Raw genomic sequence first — 20,343 nt, forward strand, 5'->3', positions numbered from 1 at the left:
ACATAAACTGTTGGAAGCTATTTCAGTTGCTTCATTGAACATCAACATAATCATTTAAACAACAGGTGTTTTCTTTTTCTGCTCAATAAAAAATACCTTGCAATATTCAGATATGGGTATAACTGCATGGATTAAGAGGAATTCATACGAGAGCAGATTTATAATCACCAAACTGAAACATGGTATTACACAAACTTAGGTTATTACTATAATGCATGGAATTTTAAAACAATCACTTTAAAAAAATTATGTACAAATCCCTTACAAATGGTTAAATCTTAAAAATTACTACTGATATCCTCTGTAATTTATTTGCTGATGATAAGATATTTTTGTGGTTTCTAAAAACATCATAACTCTGAGAAACAGATTTTGACTTTTCTATACTTGACTACTAATGATACTGACATATCCACAACATATTTCAGAAGGATTAAAAATAACCATAAGAATAGACGAGCTTTCCATAGTACGATAAAAAAATGTTCTGAAATGCTAGGAAAGATAAAAAGTAATGAAAATATGACTCCGTAACTAATCACAGTCATTCCAGGCTGTGCTTCGTCCATCCAAAACGTTTGAAATGTGTACATCCTTACACAGTAGAAAGCAGGTTTTCCTAAATGGGAAGAATTTTATTCATGAAAAATATAACTCAAGTTTATGGCAAAAAGTGTCTATTTGAAAGAAAGTACAGGCAGTCCCCAGTTAACGGCGGGGTTCCGTTCCCAGTTGAGTGCCGCTAATGGAAAATCACTGCTAACCAAATTTTGGCGATAACGCCAATAAACTGCTTAACAGTGATGCTAACCAGATATCAGCGCCGATAACCGGTTATTGATGCCAATAAACCGCTTATCAATGCCAATAAACCTGCTTACCGGCGCCAAAAATCTAGTTAACGGAGTTCGCTAGCCAAGCGCTGTAACAGTGAAACACTGTTAACCAATGCTGCCGTTAAGCGGGAATGCCTGTAACCATGTGCTAACACCCAATCTCCACTACCCATCACCATTCTAACCAAACTTTCAACCACAAGTGTTGCTACTATATATCAGACTAAAAATGAGACTTATCTGCTACTGAACTTCCAATACATTAAAACTTCCAATGTTTAATCTCTGTCAGCATAATGAAGATTATAATACGACCAGGTTTTGGTCAGAGCCAAGATCAATTATTAAGGCCAAGTTGGCAACACTGTATTACCTACTCAACCTCAATCAATTATTTTAATAATTTATTATTCTATCACTTTAATCTCAAATTTTCCCTGTTTATTGGTTAAAATTTTGTGTTTACAATTATATCCACAGGAATACAGTCTCTCAAACAGTGACATTCTCTAGGAGTCAGTAATATTAGCAGAGTTCTTTATTTTTCACTAATACTAAGATGACATTCATGAAACTGACTTATTCAGGGATGAATAAAAAAGATGTCCTAACAAATCTTTTATAGTGAAATACATACGACCACTTCTGTTTTAGAAAACCAATGTGGGAAAGACTCCTCATGCCTCACAAATTCATTTCAAAAGATGCATGAAACAATTCAGTTGCATTCATAAAACTCATTCAGCTAGCAGAGCCACTTTTCAACTACCTACAGGAATATAAAGCTCTTTTGCTTTCTTGTCAAGCTGGCTGGTAGAATGTATTTAATATGATTTAAAGTAGAAAAGCTAATCTAATGATTTTTAAAGGCATTTCATTAACAAAATATAAAAACAAGTACTTAATGCTCTAATCTTTTTGTGCTTGGCTAATTATTCTTCCGTATCACTTTGTTTTATGATTTAGCTTTGCTCTTCTGTATTTTATTTCTTTCATATTTTAATCAAACATTCTGTTAAAACTAGATGCAAAGCAATTATAAGAAATGTGCCTCCTGTCACTGAAGTGACTCAAGGTACAACATTCCTAAACATGCACATTTCAGTAAGACAAAAACATTCTAAAGGTTAAGCTCTAATGGAAAATTATTAACAGGTGTTTAACTCAGTACCTAATTCCTCAATTTTTTTTCAATTTTGCATAGTTTTCTGAAGAATCGACTACTTATACAAAATCTGGGTTGGGCATTGACTCCTTACAAGCAGAAGAAATATAATACATTCCTCACAGATCTAAAACAATTGCTACTCACCTGTTTGTTGAGAATGAGACTCTCTCTTATAGTATTTGGTGGCTGGTACTGCTTGTGAACTCCTATGTTTTCCTCCAACGAACTTTCTTTGCTCGATTCCGAATCAGCTGTGCGTTTTTCTGTGACAATAAACAATGACAGTATTTGGCAATGTTCATAATGAACGAAATATGCTGTCATGAAAACTAAGCAAAACTTGAGGATCACCATGCAGGAATCCATTAGAATTAAGAGATGTTACATGATAGCAACACAAAAATGGGTAGAAAGTGACAAAGTTGACATAAAAGACATAAATGTTTAAAAAAGTCTGTTGATTACAATATGTCCTACTTTTCAGTCACCATGATTTTGAAAAATCATTTTCAAGCTGAAAGTAAAGTATATAATTAGCGCACCATCAACTTCTAAAATACTACAGATATTACTCAAAGCTTCAATTAGTTACAAGTGACATTTCCATTAACAACAACGTCTTCTATTCTCCGTTATCAATTAATCTAGCATTCATATATCACCAACAGTTTTCCCCCAATACCATAGTACTCAAGACTAAACTGCAATAACAAAAGTTAAAAACTATGTCCAAATATAAAGACTTGTCTCATCCATAAAAACAATCACTACGCTATATTTAATAAGAAGGACACATAGCTCTGTCATACCTCTGGCAGGGAATGGAATGACAGAATCAGTGTCGTAATGACTCTTGAATGTCATTGGACTATTATGGATCCTCTGAGCCCACCGTCCCTTCGGCATGTCCACTGAGCCACGATCTCCCGGTCCGTTGCCAGGTCTCTGGGGTTCGGTCATTTGCTTCTTGGCCCACAGCGGTAACTGTCCCATGCTAAACCTGAAGTTGTTGAAGAACATCAAACCATGACGATAATGATTCAAGTTATTGATAACTTTACTTTCTTTCAGTATCAATTACTGGACTGCATCAAGAATGCTGTTGTGGCACAGACCATGCTCAGATATGTCAAGTCTTGACACAACTGCTATATCAATCATATCAATAAAGAAACAACTGCTATATCAATCATGTCAATAAAGTTTGCACAAAAATGCAAGAAACAATGTAACACCGAGATAAAAAAATAATTGCCAGAAATTTAAGTATACTTCAGCAGTCAAGATTCCCCTACCAGATTAAAGCAGTCCAGGATTCAACCTATCACTGCATGAATACCGGTATACTTTTAATTCATCTAAGATGCATCTATGGCAGTGATCAGCACTTCTTGGGAAAAAGTCTGCACATAAAAATTCATTATTATCCATAAAATCCCAGCCAGGGTAGAAAGAGGGGAGGGGATCAAGTACATACAGTCACGCATGGCGCACTAATAAACATTAAAGGTTCTTTGAAGCATCTCTTTGGTCAATGTCTGCTCTGTTTTCTGTCTAATTTTTTATAAATTCATTTTTGGTCTCTTCCCACCTAGCTGTCCAACTTCTTGAACTCTGCCTTGCTCCAATTTTCAAACCCCCTTTAAAATCAAATCCTTTGCACAAACCCAAGTCAAGAAATGTGAGACAGATGTTTCTTTGAAATACTTTACTACTGATTTGTTGTTATAACCTAAACATAAAATGTGGTTTTTTGTCCACAATCACTGAGAGTACTGTTGCACTACCTTCTTAAAAAAAAAATTGACAATATCCCAAGAGAAACAAAATACAGTGACTCACTAATCCATGAAATGAATAAACTGTTTTTATTAAAACTTACCTGTAATCAGGCTCTTCCGTTTCATTAGCATTTTGGTCAAACATATCCTCAGGGCTTGGCTGAATTTCGTCATTGTCCAAAGACTGTTGGCGGCCTGTTTTCCTTTTATCTTTAGTAGCTCTCTCGGCTTGTTGTGCTAACCTTGCAACCATAGTCTGTGTCATGTCGTGCGGCATCCTTTAAGGAAGATGAAACAGTTTGCAGTCAAAATAAAACACTGAATATATAACAAAACAACATCACAGAATAACAGCAAACTGTTTTGAGAGAGGAAAAACTTAAGACTCCAGTATTACCTCCATAAAAAGATACATCCATCTCCTGATACAGTGATAAGATGCCTGCCATCACTAGTGAAACGAAGACCAGTGACAAGTTCGGAATGACCATACATCGTTGCCATACATTCTCCAGAGTAGTAATCATATATACACATATTTTTGTCTGTGCAGCTTGTAGCAGCATATATCCCACTCTGGTCTAGTACCACCTGTAAACAGGTAACAGAGATAATGAGTTTTTTCAGCATTATTGTATAAATCATTCAAAACAAGACAATAAAATGGAGACAGAGTAAGAATGTAAGTAAAAAATAAAATTCTCTCCTTAGGTAAGGTAAACATGTTACTTAAGGACAAAATACTGAATATTTCACATACAATATGGCCTTCTACTTTATAGAAGACTGCTTTAAAGTTATTGACCCCTTAGGTTTTTCCATTGAGATTGTCTGCTCAACTGAATAATAATAATAATAATAATAATAATAATAATAATAATAATAATAATAATAATAATACAACTGTAATTCAAGGCTGTGCAATTTATGCCACAACCTAAAACAGACATACACTAAATACAAACCTTTATCAATGTCCCATCATCACCGATGGATCCCTTAAAAGTTTTGGAGTGTTTGCCGGTATTGACGTTATACACCCTAATGTTACGATCCTGGCAAGCTGTCAGGATGTGGCGCTGACCGTGGTCCACCTGAAATGTTGAAAAATGAATAAATTACACATTGCTGTACATTAGAAAAATTACACAATGCATTTTAATTTAATACCAGCTCAGTACTATTTTCCTCTACAAATGCCCAAGTGACAGTATTGTACAGTTCATATAATAATATGAAATAGTTCATTAGGTAAAGGAGATACTCACTTCCATGTCATAGAGGGTTGTTTTGCCAGCAACATTGTGACCTCTGGAAAACCATACTTCATTCTGCGGCGTCTGAAACAATACAAATGATAAGAAATTGTTGAATACACACAGAAAATATGAAGAATCATACCGTACATCCAAGCAAATTTAAAACAGACATGCAAGCCAAAGCTAAAATCTGGATTCAAAAAAACTAAGGTTATATTGATTACACATAAAACATGGCTGCTTTTTTATCATGAAAAATTATTAAGATTTGACTTGAAATGTCTCTGTACAGGTAAACTTATCTACAGGATATAAAGAACCATTATTTTTCCCACTTCAAAATTGCCCACTGTAAGGATGGTCACATACTGAAATGACAAAATACCTAAGATACTTACACAAGAGAGGTTTCCATCATGTTTTCAAAACCAAATGATTATAAGAAAGCTGTAAATTGGTATAACAGATTATCTACTCATTCATTGTGGATAAAAATAATTAATATATATGTGGGGAGGCAATGGAAATAACCCTCACATACTAGTGGAAGAGGCGTAAGTGCCTGCTTGTTTATAATAAAAAAAGGAAAACATCAAGGAACAACGATGATAAATAACAGAGCAAACAAGTTGACACATTACAGAACACTGGGACTCCCCTTGGAAAACAAAACATTTTAATTAACCAAACGATATTTTTTCCTGAGAGAGAGAGAGTCTATCTTGCTATTCCTTTTAAAATTACTCTGAGAGAGAAAACAACAACTAAACTCAATACTGAAATCGCTAATGGCACTGCTCCTATACATGTTTTCAACAGGTTTCACAGACTAATTGATGGAAGTAAATTAACTATAATTACTGAAGACACAAGGCTACAACAACCATACACAATTCAGTGATATGTTGTGTTTGACGACAAACAAAGCCCCATCACACAAAACAAGCAAAGTATCTTTTGTAAGCAACCATACAAGTACCTTTAAATCATATTCAAGAAATACTACATAAATTTTCAGTACCAAAAATAAAGCCCCACGTGTCCTCCTCAAACCTCAAGACACTGCAACTTAAAATGTTTTACGAGCAGTTAATTATACTAGCGTATGGTATTTTCCATAGCTCTTCAAGTGTCTTAAATGATTTTTTAACATATTACACAAGTGCCTTTTCCACACTGTATCACACATTACCTTGGGGACAAGAAGTTGCTACCTGGCCAGGGAGTTCTCTTGCATATATACAAGTTAAAATTACATATGACGTCAAGTACTGTAGAAATACAGCATTAAGATAAGAAGCTAAACAGCAAGCATTCATAAATAAAGCAATAAGATGTAGGCAAACTATGAATCTTAGTGCTTGGCATTACCAAATAAACCAGATTTACCAAATACAGTACTTAAGTTGCCAATTAATTCTATACTAGATGAAATGACTTCACATCAAGTGAAAATGATTTAATGGGATCAGAGTGCACAACCTCAAATGCTACGAAAAATGAAAATTTTTCCAAACATAGTAATAACAATTTAAACTTCCATTCATGATAATGGTATTCCTAATGTTAAAAATATCTTAAAATGGTTCATTAAATATTTAATTTTTATAGGGGAACATGTAAAATGAATATAAATTGCATACTGTGATCATTAGTTTCAATACTATAAAAAAAGAGATTACAAACAAAACCTTCAATACAAAAGTTTGACAACCTCCTTCATGACCTTTAAAGAATAAATACTCTCATGCTGAGCATCAGTTCTGGAAATGCTCTGAACGAGTCAAATTGCAGTTAATCTCGACCTGCATGGAATACACTGCCTAAAACACGAAGCCATGTTTTATATGTAACTCTGCTTTTTCTATATCTAATGAAAAACTTTGTACTGATGCCCTGAATCTAAGCATGCTCCATCAACAACTGGGAAGAAAAGTAGTAAAAATAAAAACAAAAATATGGCCAGATTCATTTACCCTCTTTTTGTCTAGTGATCCCTGAGCAACGGGAAGAAAAGAGAAAAAATTAATTGTTCGGCTCACAGAATCAAACATCGGCTGAGTGCATTGCATCAATGAAGTTTAACTTTGTTCTTTTAGAGGAAGGGATGATTTTGAGACTGATATTTAATAATGTGAGCATTAATGCATGGTGCTACTCTACAGCCTTAGGCCTCTAGATCTTAGTTTAAAACACTAAATACAGTAACATGTACGAGCTCTTGACAAAAATGCACATTATGTGATGACTACGGGGGCTCTTCTGAACATCTCAACATTGTGAAACTAAGATATAGTTATTTTTCCATTACAGTGTAACTAACAGTTGTACTACTTACTAAATATGGCTTAAAACTAAACTTATCTTACTGCCTTAAACTAATAATCTTATGATGCCAGAGGTTTAAGCTATGAAAAATATACGGTCAGGAGAACTGAAAGTAGCAAGGGTTGCCCATAAAAAGTTAACTTCTCTGTAGAGATGATTGTGAATTATTTCAAAATTTTGGCATCAAAATATATTTCCTCTGAATGTTTTTTTGAAATATTTAGCATGGTTTTTAAAAACTTACGGCAATAAAGTGAGTCTGGGATGGCTACTAACAAACAGGTAGTAATATCAACAGCCATCACCGCTCAAATCTAAATATTTCAGCAGGAAAAGAATGGAGCTGGAACCAAATTGACATTTTCAGCATTTTCATGATGGTAGTTTCATGAATAGTAAATATAAATGTAAAACTTCATCCCGTGTCCCGGTCAAAATCTAACATTTAATTTAAAACATTCATAAACTACAAAACCATGATGAAACTAAATCAGTGTATAAGAGGAAAGTCAACTAGATAAATAATAACTCTCACTACAGCTAGAGAACACTGCAAAGCATCTAATGCTAATGATATACTGACACTACCCTACATACGAATGAGTTACCTTCGGAACAGCCGTTCGTATCTTGAATTGTCTGTAAGTTGGTCTTATGCCTATTTAAATACAGTACATAATAGCCAATAAATTACGTTTTTATCCTAAAATACAATTCAGTATTGTACACTGTGCATACAGTACTGTAATTCATAGAGTACAGTACTTTATTATATGAGTTGATACATAATGATGATAACTTATGGGTGGCAAAGAGGAGTGCTCCTAACACAATTTTAACTTATGATCACGTTTGTTTGTATATCTGAATGTTTGCAACTTGGGTAGTGTCTGTACACCAAAAAATACCTATGACTAACCTAAGCAAGAACTAAAATTTTTGTGGTTTGTTTCTTTTGGGAACGTGGGGCAACCTGAAAAGGTTACAGCATGAGCTAATACAATGAATAGTGGAGTGGTAGTTTCAGAAAAATGAGCAGGTGACCTAAATTCCTGTCAAGTCTTGTGCTAGTACTGCTGCTGTGGATAAAAAATGCAACTAATATCCAGATATTTTCCTTAAATGACTACAATTTATATACTGACCACTGACTACACCCCAGATATTATAACTTTCTTTACCATGGATATGTTAACCAAGTTCAATGTTATTGTCCTAATAATTGAAATAAAAACATTCTTAGTAACATAACTAAGAAACTTTGAAATGATTCACAACTCTACACTGAAAGGTGGCAGTGTTTTAATAATACTTAAGACAGTAAAGTACAGTGGGTTATGATTGTTAGTAAAAAGTAAAATGAGATTCACTTGGAAACATAAACAACAGCAGATAATTAGCAGCCATAATCTATTAATAAAATGAAAAGGTAAACAATGAAAGCATAAACCATATGTCAAGATTTAAGGAGATTTCAACACACAATACGGAAACGATAAATAACAGTTTTTAGAGGACGTTCTAGTCTAGAGAAAAGAGGCCCCTGTACCATTTCACATTACCCATCCTTCATTTCTTTAGCCAAGGCAGGCTGCAAAGAGTACTTGTAGGAACAGCGTTAACCCTATAAACTTGAAATTACCTTTACAATCCACCATAGCATCCTAATTCAAGAAGGGTACCAGAAAATACTGTAAAATGCATGAAAGGGGTTAACTACTGTACCTTAATGTAATTTTTGGACAGTGGAAAGAATACTTATTTATTCTATACAGTATTTTCAAATGGGAATGTTTACTTAGTTTTAAGCCTGTCAAAACAGGAACTGCTTATTCATTATCTTTTTAAGCCTGTCAAAACAGGAGCAACTTATTCATTATCTTAAGTAAAAATCAAAAGCTTTAAACCTGAGCATTCATGAGACAATCAAACTCCTTCTCCATACATACATAAAGAAGACCAAACCAGGATAATAATTAATGGAGATTTGCTGAAAGTTGCCAAAAATTTCCTTGCCTCACATATATTAATGGTGGACGATACTTTATAAACTTTTGATAAAAAGCTCAATTTCATTTACCACTGTGCTTCTGTAAGACTAATCTTTATTTATCTTCAAATAAACTGTAAAAAGAGCAATGTAGCAGCATTAGGTGTGTTTTCTGGTAAGCTAAAATGCATGTCAACTGATTAAGATTAAATTCTATCTTGGTCTACACCAACATATTTTTGTGACAGGATGAACGTCAAGATACCATGTGTGTTTTTTCAAGAACTTCCACCATAGAATGTTTTGGGTTTTATTTAATATATTTGTTTCATCTTTTGTAATTTCTACCATACTTAGACCTTTTTCAAAATGACAGCACAAGTCCCATGTATATTACTGCATACTTTTTGGGACTTCTTTAGAATTGGTAAACAGGAATTAAGCAGAACCATATCAAAATAGGGATATTCTGCCCTATTTTTTTAGCTTTTTCTTTTTCCTCAAGGCATACTTTATTGTTATCCATCTTTGATTGTTAGTTTCAAATTTTTATTGCTATTTCTTTGGCAGTAAGACCAGTGAAATAGAAACTAACAATGCTTCCATAAAGCATTAACAAAGCCAGTTACATATGACTACCAGCAGTTAAAAACGTTCTCTATTATGGAACCATTAAAGACTGAGTCTATGTGCTTTATAATTTCAAATTCAAGCCCGAGTTTTATTCTTATTAATCACGATTTTATCATCACTTAAACATGAAATGAACCAAGCCAATAAAGGCTTCATTCTTATCAAATCCAAAATAAAAGCATAATGTTCATTCCGTTTCATTTACCAACAAAAGATGTCTCCTTTCATACAGAAACAACACCTCAATCTACGCAAATTTCAAAAATAAAGACCTTGCTCCCCGACAACCAGGTACCCTGGCATACCCAAAACATCTTATAATTACAAATTTCAAAAGAGGCATTACCTGCGTAGCACTACGAAATATAATTGATCTGTCTGCACTGCATGACACCATCTGCAACGCTCCATGAGTTTAGAACCGGACTGATGTAATTGCTGAAGAATGGTCATCCAAGGTTTGAACAAAGCTGTAATCCTGTAAAATTTATAATGTTCAGTGAATGTTATTACAATCAACCAACTGGAAAGAACAATGTATTGTGATAAATTATAGTAAGAGGAGGGCAAAATAAAGTGACAATTATCCTCAACAGCTTCTCCATGTGAGAGCCAAATAAATTAGCACAGCAGTCTGATTAAATTAATTAAAATAAAGAACTTAGTTGTTCTCAATAAAACTATTCCAATGGACAGTAACTAGATTTCACATGAAGTTAAGATACAGTACTGTACGTAAAATACTATGCATAAACAATTACTGGAAGAAGCCTCACCTGGTCAACTGCAAAAACATGAATTAATCTATCACGTGAAGCCGAAGCCAAGAATCTGTGGCCAGTGTCAGGGTTGGAATATTCTAGGCTTAAAACTTCTGCGTCATGAGCTTCAATTTTGCAGAGTTCATCTAAAAACTGGAGCTCATGTACCCTGAAAATAGAGAGGTAAAGTAACACTGAGGCTCATCGAGGAAACTGAACACTGTACTTAGGGAGAATTGTTCCGGAATATTCATATATATACTGGTACAGACAATACTTGATTCCATTAGCCAGTTGTGGAAACTGCAAAATTTAGAGGATTTTCAAATATTGATGATATTCTCATTAAGAGTGGAAATAACTACATGAACTTATATTTGAAACAAATTGTAACAAATTTTACGTTTAGGACATATGTAGGCCCATCGCAAGAAAGTACTGTACTGTAATAAGATCATGCATGGAAACGGTTCAATTTTAGTACAATAACTTGACACTGCATTACAAACTTTCCCCAGATTTTACTCGTTTCTTAACAAAACTCACATCCAATCTATGCTTATTTGAAAAGCTTAATTTATCTCTGACACCAATAAATCTGTCGCTTGTAAATATAGTACACAAATATCAACAGCTTAAACTGTATTAAGATCATTTATGGATCACTGCGTTAAATGGATCATCTACAAAATGTACAGTGAATAAATAAATAGATAAATAACTATTGATAACACTGGCACCCTACCTGATATTTCCAGCACGATCGCCTGATGCTAGATGCTTCCCATCCGGACTAACCCTGATGCAGCGAACTCCATTCCTCGAGTCGTAAGGCGCGTCGTTCCTGTCTCCACCTTGAGGACTGATATCGGTGTCTTTGATGAATCCCAAGTCAGGGTCCACATACAAGGTTTTCAGAAGCTCCTATGAAAACAAAACAAAAAGCTGGCTGGCAAAAGGCCTAAAGCTTACTGCAGCATGGGGTAGGGATCAAAGTACCAAAGGGGACAAGGGGGCTATGTATGAACAGACAGCCAAGGTGATACGAAGCAAAGCATTTTCACAAACACCAACTTTGTTAAACGAGGTACAGGCAGTCCCCGGTTATTGGCGGGGTCCCGTTTCTGAGGGTGTGATGATAACCGAAAATCGCTGCTAATAGAAAATTAGCGATTTCGGCGTTTTTTTTTTTTTGGCGATTTTCGGGGGTTATTGGCACCGAAAAGCGCCGATTTTTGGTTATCGGTGCCTCTGTTAGGTATGTATTGGTGCCAATACCCAATTAAAGACGCCGATAAGCGGAAATCGGCGATTTTTGGCGCCGAAAATTGCCGGTTTTCATTGCTAGACAAGCCCCATAAAACCAAATTGCTATTAACCAAGCCCGCCGTTAACCAACGACTGCCTGTATTTATTTGTTAACCTGAATAAAAACAAATAGGTATGTTAATTTACTATAACCATGGTTCCCAAACTGGAATAGTCACTGTGAGCAACTTTCATATATTTCAAAACATAAGAAAATTTATAAAGTTCCAAAAAATGCCAAACTAAAATACTGTATGACTAAGGTCTTACCAACATGCAACAGACTTAGAAGACCTGGTGCAAACAGTGCCAGGCTATGTTGACGTACAGAATGCAATCAATTATTAAAAAAAATTTTAGAGGACTTTTCTTTATTTTTTTCTTTTTATGGTGAAAAAGTACTTCTATAAATAAATGAAAATTTCCAACACCTTCCTGGGGGACTAAAAATGACTGTCAGCAGGCATGATTGTCCTCTACTCGGTGTGGAAAAGTGAATAAACTTCCATTAAAAGTAAATTTTAAGCTTCATAGTTATGACAATATGTAAATTCTTTTGAAACCCACATTCAAAATTGCTCCAGCAGATGAATTCTTAGACAACAATTATCTGTTTATTATTCAGAAAATCCAGGCATAGACATGACTGATTATGATTATGACAACTGATTAGGTAAGTTTGGAAACCACAGCTTGAAATACAACAGAATACACTGTACACGTGTTCCTATATAAAGGTAACGAACAATTTATAAGTAAGATACATCTTGACAAAACAAAACAAAAAATTCTACAGCACTCACTGGAAATGAAAGGGATTAACTGTAAGAGCATTGTCTAGAATGTTAGTATGTATACTTTATAAACTTCAACACAAGTGATGTACAAAACTTATAAGTGGAATAAATTGTCTGAATGTACCAGCAAACATGCACCGTTCTCTGTGGTCAGTGTCCTCAGGTACAGTGTAAAACACGAGAAATCTTTACGTCTAAGCTCAAATAGTTTTACTCACACAAGAGCAGGCAAGCAAAATCTCATTTTAAAGACATCTGAATATCAAACATTTTTTGAAGTAAGATAATTAAGGAGCAGAGAATATTAGGGTAAGATCTATTTTTTTTTTTGTTACACACAAGCCTGTGAAAATCTATTGGCATGATCATCCATTTTGTGTTGGTAATAATATGCAAAAAGTAAAGATAATACAAATTCAACTTAATGTTCCCTAAGTAATATGAAACATTATCACTCTACCAAAGTGAACATGCAAAAAGTATAAACTGAAGATACAAATAACTTTTAAAGGAATAAAAAAAAGTTTTTCCTATGAGAATATAACCAAGCTGTTTGAGTACACAAAATATGGAAATCCTTAATCAAACCCTTTTTGAACTACACGGAGAATTCCAAAACACTTCAGCTAAACCATTACCAGTTCTTAGTGCAGTAAAAGTCAACCTCTAGGACATCAAGTACATAAATTAGCTTTACTCTATTCAATATCGTAACTGGGTATCCCAAAATCCAATACTATAAATATATGAAGGGTTCAAATCGTCACAATCTTAATGTCCTCACTTCTGTTCCGGGAGACCAGCAAGAATATATTAAATTGAAATTAAAGCTAAAACTACATTATTTTATAAATCTATACATAAATACACACACACACATAAACACGTCAAAAAACTGCATACCGATTCAGATTCCTGCAAAAGCATAAAGCAATGCATGCAAAGAGCACAGTAATAAGTCAAGATAATGATTTGTTATAACATGGAAATAAAAAAAGGGGCCTATTACAAAAAATAAACTGCTAAAATTCCATAACCTTCTCTGCTGGAGGATTTGATATTTTAATGACAATTCAAAGAAAATTTAGTAAAGCACTTGGCATCTTGAGAGAGAGAGAAATGGGGAGATTAAACAAAGATCTTTTTGTGCTGCCTATGAAAGACTACACAAAGCATATGGTATGCTACAGTGGTAGTACATTCCTAAAACAAGCAAAATCTTTGCTACACTGAAATCTACAAAAAAAAATGAACACTACAGAAAAAAGCAGATCCTATAATAACTTCAAAACACTGAGACAAGATACAGATCTATCACACTGAACTACACCAACAGACCCAGAATACTGGGTCAGAAGTATATCATATTTATTCATTAACAGCACGCATCCATGAAAACTGATAACAATGAACACAAAATAAAGCTGCAGAACATTTCAATGAAGAGTTCTGTAAGTTGGTAACAAAAATAAAATAAGAATAGGACCAAAGAAACCCTTGACAGTTTTCATGCCAGAAAGTTCAGTTACTGCTAGTCCCCTATACTGACAAGAGAATGCTTACACTGCTGTAGATGTTCCTTTTGTATAACGTGTTTCCTGGCATTGACGGGTTGATGTTCCATATGCGAATGGTGTCGTCTGAAGAACACGTGATAAAGGACCCAGGAGGCATGACGCCTTTAATTGCTTCGCCTTGAGTTGGGTAGGTTTCAACTCCCCATATGCACGCTGAATGGTACAGGTAAGAATGGGATTTGCCCACCTGAAAAGGCAACAGTGTATTCAATTATCTTATATATAAAGCTACAATATCATGACGTGGATGATGTCTTGGGTACTGTCATCAATAAAGAGGCAGTAAAGCTTTTGATTTCATGATTTCATGCAGAGGAACTGGAAGCAGGCATTTCCTCCCCTGTAATGCTTCTGTTTTTTCTGTCTCTCTTTAGTGAAATAAACCCAATTTCCATAATTTATTGTGAACTGTGAAATAAAATCCTAGTACCCCATACTTTCAAAAATGAACATCCTACTCTTAATGAATCCTTGATAACTTTCCAATGATCCAAAGACTTACTACAGCCAAATTATTCTGTATGACTGCTCATCACATGTGCTGTCATTGTTTATTGATAATCCACTAGGTTAAAATGGGGTTACATTTATTGTCAATTTATATATCTCATATAACAGCTTCTCTGTTTTGTAATACACAAAGCTACTTCTGTGACCTCCCATCAAAAAGAGGACACAGCAAAATGTGCCTCTGGTATAACTAAACGGTCACATTCAACTTTAAAATATGTATCACATAAAACAAAGTACATTATTGAAGAGGCAGCTGCAATAATAAAAGGACATACTGTCCATAACATGGTAATACTGTACAGTAACAATAAAGATGACAAGAAGTTTACATACAATGGCAACAAAAATATTGAATATAAGTCTACATACCCTTTTAATATCAGTCACATCCCACACATACATGGAATGATCATTGTACACAGCAGTCACCTTGTGGTTGTTTTCGTCGTAGGACACGGCAATAGTATCAGGATACTTGGCATTGTTTGGGTGGGCCGCCATGTGACTGCACAAGAAAAATTGGGCCGACCTTAATGATGGCACTCCAAAAAGGTGACCAAAAAAAAAACACTAGTGCTCATTAACCGTTAGTGACAAAAACAAACAATGAAGCACACAGTATTAGAAAAAAATTTCACTCCTATGGTAAAATCACACTTAATTGACTCATGAAAACATCAGGTAAGAAAAAGCTTTTGGTATAAGAGCACATTAAAACATGAGTACAAAAACAGAAAGGGAGTGTGACGAGTGTGACAACTGGTGCATGTTGGTTGAGAGAGAGAGAGAGAGAGAGAGAGAGAGAGAGAGAGAGAGAGAGAGAGAGAGAGAGAGAGAGAGAGATTCTGTACTCCACTTAGGACTATATATGCTGTACTGGTTTATGCTTGTAAAAGATTGCGATTTTCTTGAAAACGCACAGGTCAATGGGACCAGGCGGAGAAAAGAAAATAAAGGGGTAAGGAAAACATTGGAGCTTGGCCCTGAAGGAAGTAAAAGACTGCATCATGGAAAACAGAAGGTTATGGGAGTTGGAAGAGAGACAAGGAAGAATTGCTGACGAGAGGCCAAGGAGATCTCGTGACGGGGGAGTAACAAAACATAACGTAGATGGTTATTTCACCTGGCATTTCAGTCTAAGACAAGGAGAAGATATTTCTATAAAAGTGGCGAGCAACGAGCCTAAATATGAAGGCCAATTACCAACTTATTGTATTGGTAATCTTATCTATAAAAAAAAAATAACCCCAAAAAATAAAAAAATAAAATCTTGAGAAGAGTGGACTCATGCAAAAGTTCATGTACTGTAATGGTAAGAGCTATCAGTGAACTCTAGAAAAATGTGACCATGAAACCAGGAGACGTAAGTGAATGCAACAGGAACACATGACCGTCAATGTACGTGAAGGAAAATGCGACAGTGAAACTCTACTTCTAACGTATGCCTAAAATGAAACAAGACTACCTCCTTTAGATGAATACAGTTGTAATCAACAGGTTGGGTACATGCACAATAGGCATGGCTGTTGTATAATCTAACTGGATGAGGATGCCTGAATAAATGGATAAAGATGTGTAAATAAACCCACAGAAATTTTCGTGTACAGTATGTAAGATAAAGGCACGATAGATGCATATGTCATCAAAATTTCATTACACTAGACATTTGTTTTTCAGCAATGAATTACAGTATACACAAGAGTTTAAAATGCCACTAGGAAAACGACAGGTCGTAAATGCTTTGCTCTGTCTTGAGAGGTTTACTGTTAGGTTACTGAATTCACTGCAACAAAATCCCGTAGGCAATCAGTTCTACCATTAAACCGAGCAGGACAATCTATTAAACACTATAGGGTTTGGTGTTAGCTGGGGAACCATGAGCGTACACATTCTCAAGAGTAAAAATATCAATTTGTCTCTAAATGCACTTCGCTACCAGGTACGAGAAGACTATTCAAAAGTGCGGGTATAAATGATGCAATGTTAATAATCATACGAGATTTCACAGTAAAGCGTACAAGCTTCCTGTACCGTAAATACTGTAGTATGTTAGAGGGGGAACGAAAAAATACTATAACCTAATTAGCAAATAAATCATGTTACCCTTACCTGATGGTTAGCCCCTTGGAAACATCCACACCAAGGTAATGTGTTCTTGGCAGGGTAGTAATAAACTGGAGGTTGTGGGGGCTGAAGCATCGCACAATTCCCTCTGCACAGCCAACAAATATGTACTCATCACCGGAAACCAGACAGTTGGCACTTGTTGTCTGTACAATAAAGAATGCATGAAAACAACGTTATGACGTGGATCGATAAAAAAAAATCAACATTCTAAAATACACTTTAGATAATTAATGACGTGTACCTTTAAAAATATGAAAATGCAGCACCTACCAAAGAAGATTATCATTCATGGCAAACAAAGTAACTAAAGCACTGAAACAGGAAGGTTAAACATCCTTACAGAGAGAGAGAGAGAGAGAGAGAGAGAGAGAGAGAGAGAGAGAGAGAGAGAGAGAGAGAGAGAGAGAGAGAGAGAGCAACTTACCCTCAGCTCCACCCACTTATCCAGAAGCCGCCTGTTATTGAATTCACACAGAAGACCTGACTTGGTGATGGCGAAGGTGGAATCCCCCATTTCACCTCGGCCACAAGCAACATCACAGAAGTAGTTGTTTCTCTGCTCTCCAAGGATTGCAGACCTGCCAGTCAGGGGTACTGGCTCTTTGAACTGGTGGGGAAAGTTAAAATGGTTATTCACAACCTCAATAACATAACCATGCAAAATTAATAACAACAACTTTATATCCGTCCGGTCACCTTTAGCAATGTCATTGCTCCTGAAAACAGGAAATTTGAAGCCCTCAGTGAAATACTGTATTTTGGCCTTTATTTTCAAGCAGCACACTTTAAACCATTGCAGATTAATCTCTGATACATTTTTTGGTCCTGTTAGGTGTGATCATCTTTAAATGACACAAACAACAAACTTTCAGCTTTGCTTTTCCTCCAAAACCATACAAAATTAAAATGTGTCACACAATCTGCTACTTTGGAGAGGTTCCAAACCTATGGGGGTGACAAGACTGGAAACTGATGGGCAGGTTTGAAGAGATTTTTTATTAGTCTTACAATTAGTCTTACAATTTAATGACCTTGAAAATATATAAATGTTATAACCATTTGGGTCCAATACTGAGGGACCAAAAGGTCTCTTTCTAAGTTAATGATGATATATTGCAACTGTGATTAAAAAATAAATCAATAATGCAGGGAAAACCTATAAATTCACTATACTGTAGGGATGGTGAAGTTCAAATCACAACCCTACCTTAGCACCCCGTGCAACTTCAAGGTACCAGAACTTGACATGGCGGTTCCCAACGGTCACAAAATAGGACCCATTTTCCGCAAAACTGATGGCCTTAACTTTACTGGAAAACTTGTTGGAAGCAACTTTGATACCTCCTCGCCAGTCCCAAACATTCACTATCATGTCATGTTGGGAGCCGACTGACACCACGTACTTCTGGGTTGGGGAAAACGCCTGAAATAAAAAATATCACCTGATTTACATACAGTTTTGTAAGAAGTGCATGAAAGACATAGAAAATTGAAGGAAGAAATGTTAATACAAAATCATTATCTTCAAATACTGTAAATATGACCATTCAACTGCCAGGTAAAATGTACGTGTATAAGTGTACCACTACGATGATCACATGTATATTTTGACTTTTAGTGTATCCATCTACACATGTACAGCTGGGTGGTCAAAATCACAGTCTACTGTTGTTTCTAAACCAGTCCATGCTTTGCATCCTGCCTGGTGCAAAAGCAAGTACCAATTATAATTCCCTTTAGGTGTAAGTTATTCCCACAGTACGGAAAATTCAATATTACATGATATTTGTTGCCTAATATTTGTGGAAGTAAACAAAGGCATACGTGTATCTGTGAAAAAAATTCATGCTGTACTGTCCCTACTGTACCAGTGTGCCCAAGCAGGAAACTGGCCGTTTAACTTTTAAACAAGGTGGGAGATGAATTCCTGCTGTTCTCTTGAAGTATCTTCACTATAAAGTAAGTAAATTACGCTAGCCCAAAACTTCCATAACAATTGAGTTTTTTTCCCTTGAACTTACAAAGTTAGCAAAAGTGCAGAAGGTGAATTCCTTGAGTATTTATTGGTGTGTTTTACTCCTTACAGACTCTGGAAAATTTCCTTACCAGGATAAGGTTCACCACTAACATCTCCAGGAGGTGTCCCCTTATTGGCTAGGTCAGTTGCTGTGCTACAAAAATATCACTTTAAAATTTTTTTTTTTTTTTTTACATTTACCACCACTACATGTGTTGAAGGACAGTTACACACCGCTACCTCCTTATAAGCAGAGAGATGTGTGTTAACAAATTCTAACCCAACATAATAACAGGCTCAGGAGAGAGTTCATGTGAAGCTGTAGCCATGTACAGTGTCACAGAATGTACAAACATACTAAGTATGTTGATTTTATATAATTTTTTTTTTAAATAGACACCTAAACAGCTTTCATTTTTTTTACTGCTCAGTTACTTTTATAAAGCAGATTTTTGTTTTTGTTCAACCGAATTCATTTTCCCGATCCTGATTTATATTTATATTTACACCTTCTGAGACTTAAAAAAAAAAAAGACATTCATAATTATTCTCTACCTAAGCTCTGGTAATTCAGAAAAAAATAAAATATATAATAAAAACAGAATTTTGTCCACGAATCAAAATTATGGATCTAGCCTGTGCACCAAGAGACACCAATTAAAACTTATCCAGAAATGATTGATTTCTGTAGACTGGCGTTTTTTAAAAGGCAGTGGTTAGCGACGTGATAATTTAGGAGATCACTTTCCCTTCTGCTAAATAATAATTTAGGAGATAACTCTTCCTTCTGCTAAGTAATAATTTAGGAGATAACTCTTCCTTCTCCTAAATAATAATTTAGGAGATAACTCTTCCTTCTGCTAGATAATAATTTAGGAGATGTAACTTCCTTCTGCTAAGTAATAATTTAAGAGATAACTTTCCATTCTGCTGAATAAAAGAAGAACAAAAGCCACGCCAAGCAGAGCAAAAGAATTTTACCCAAGAGAGACAGCAACTCGTATGAACTAGGGTAAAACGTCCCAGATGTTTTTAAAAGGTGCATGCAATTGCCAAGAACAACACTGCAAATCGCATCAATATTCGCTTCAATTTACGCACCGACTCAAATGCAAACATCATGACAGGGCGCACGTGCGTATACAAAACTCTCAAACACGAACACAAAAGAAGTGACTTCGTAGAAACTGTTCCCTCTTTCTGGCTTCAAACACGCACGCCGTACACGTGTATTTCTGTCGGTCATTT

At 35.3% G+C, this 20,343-nt stretch overlaps 2 protein-coding genes across 2 annotated transcripts in view; both read right to left on the reverse strand.

Annotated features, from left to right (window-relative positions):
* The window catches only part of LOC136846327 (uncharacterized), a 33,239-nt gene extending 22,329 nt beyond the window's left edge, over positions 1-10,910 (reverse strand). The window contains exons 1-8 of the mRNA XM_067117131.1: positions 10,772-10,910; positions 10,342-10,473; positions 5,054-5,125; positions 4,751-4,879; positions 4,183-4,376; positions 3,887-4,063; positions 2,814-3,004; positions 2,149-2,267 (exon numbers count right to left, since the gene is read on the reverse strand). Of these exons, the coding sequence (XP_066973232.1) occupies positions 2,149-2,267; positions 2,814-3,004; positions 3,887-4,063; positions 4,183-4,376; positions 4,751-4,879; positions 5,054-5,125; positions 10,342-10,392 (933 nt within the window). The 5' untranslated portion in view covers positions 10,393-10,473; positions 10,772-10,910. The remainder of the gene's footprint in view (positions 1-2,148; positions 2,268-2,813; positions 3,005-3,886; positions 4,064-4,182; positions 4,377-4,750; positions 4,880-5,053; positions 5,126-10,341; positions 10,474-10,771) is intronic.
* Positions 10,411-18,450, reverse strand: LOC136842938 (mitogen-activated protein kinase-binding protein 1-like). The gene is made up of 8 exons (XM_067110958.1): positions 18,286-18,450; positions 17,503-17,685; positions 17,061-17,221; positions 15,321-15,456; positions 14,425-14,625; positions 11,502-11,680; positions 10,772-10,925; positions 10,411-10,473 (listed from the first exon to the last, which is right to left on the reverse strand). The coding sequence occupies exons 1-8, from the start codon at positions 18,448-18,450 to the stop codon at positions 10,411-10,413; spliced, it is 1,242 nt and encodes a 413-aa protein (XP_066967059.1).
* Positions 18,451-20,343: the final 1,893 nt, after the last annotated feature.

The sequence above is a fragment of the Macrobrachium rosenbergii genome, chromosome 2, assembly GCF_040412425.1.
Source record: "Macrobrachium rosenbergii isolate ZJJX-2024 chromosome 2, ASM4041242v1, whole genome shotgun sequence".
Classification (NCBI taxonomy): domain Eukaryota; kingdom Metazoa; phylum Arthropoda; class Malacostraca; order Decapoda; family Palaemonidae; genus Macrobrachium; species Macrobrachium rosenbergii.

Excerpts from the sequence above, each read along its gene's own strand:
- LOC136842938 (XM_067110958.1), bottom strand. The coding sequence starts at position 18,450 with ATGATAGTGAATGTTTGGGACTGGCGAGGAGGTATCAAAGTTGCTTCC. Across the intron at positions 14,626-15,320 it reads ATGTGACTGATATTAAAAGG|GTGGGCAAATCCCATTCTTA; the intron begins GTATGTAGACTT and ends TTGCCTTTTCAG. Across the intron at positions 10,474-10,771 it reads ATGTTTTTGCAGTTGACCAG|GATTACAGCTTTGTTCAAAC; the intron begins GTGAGGCTTCTT and ends TAAATTTTACAG.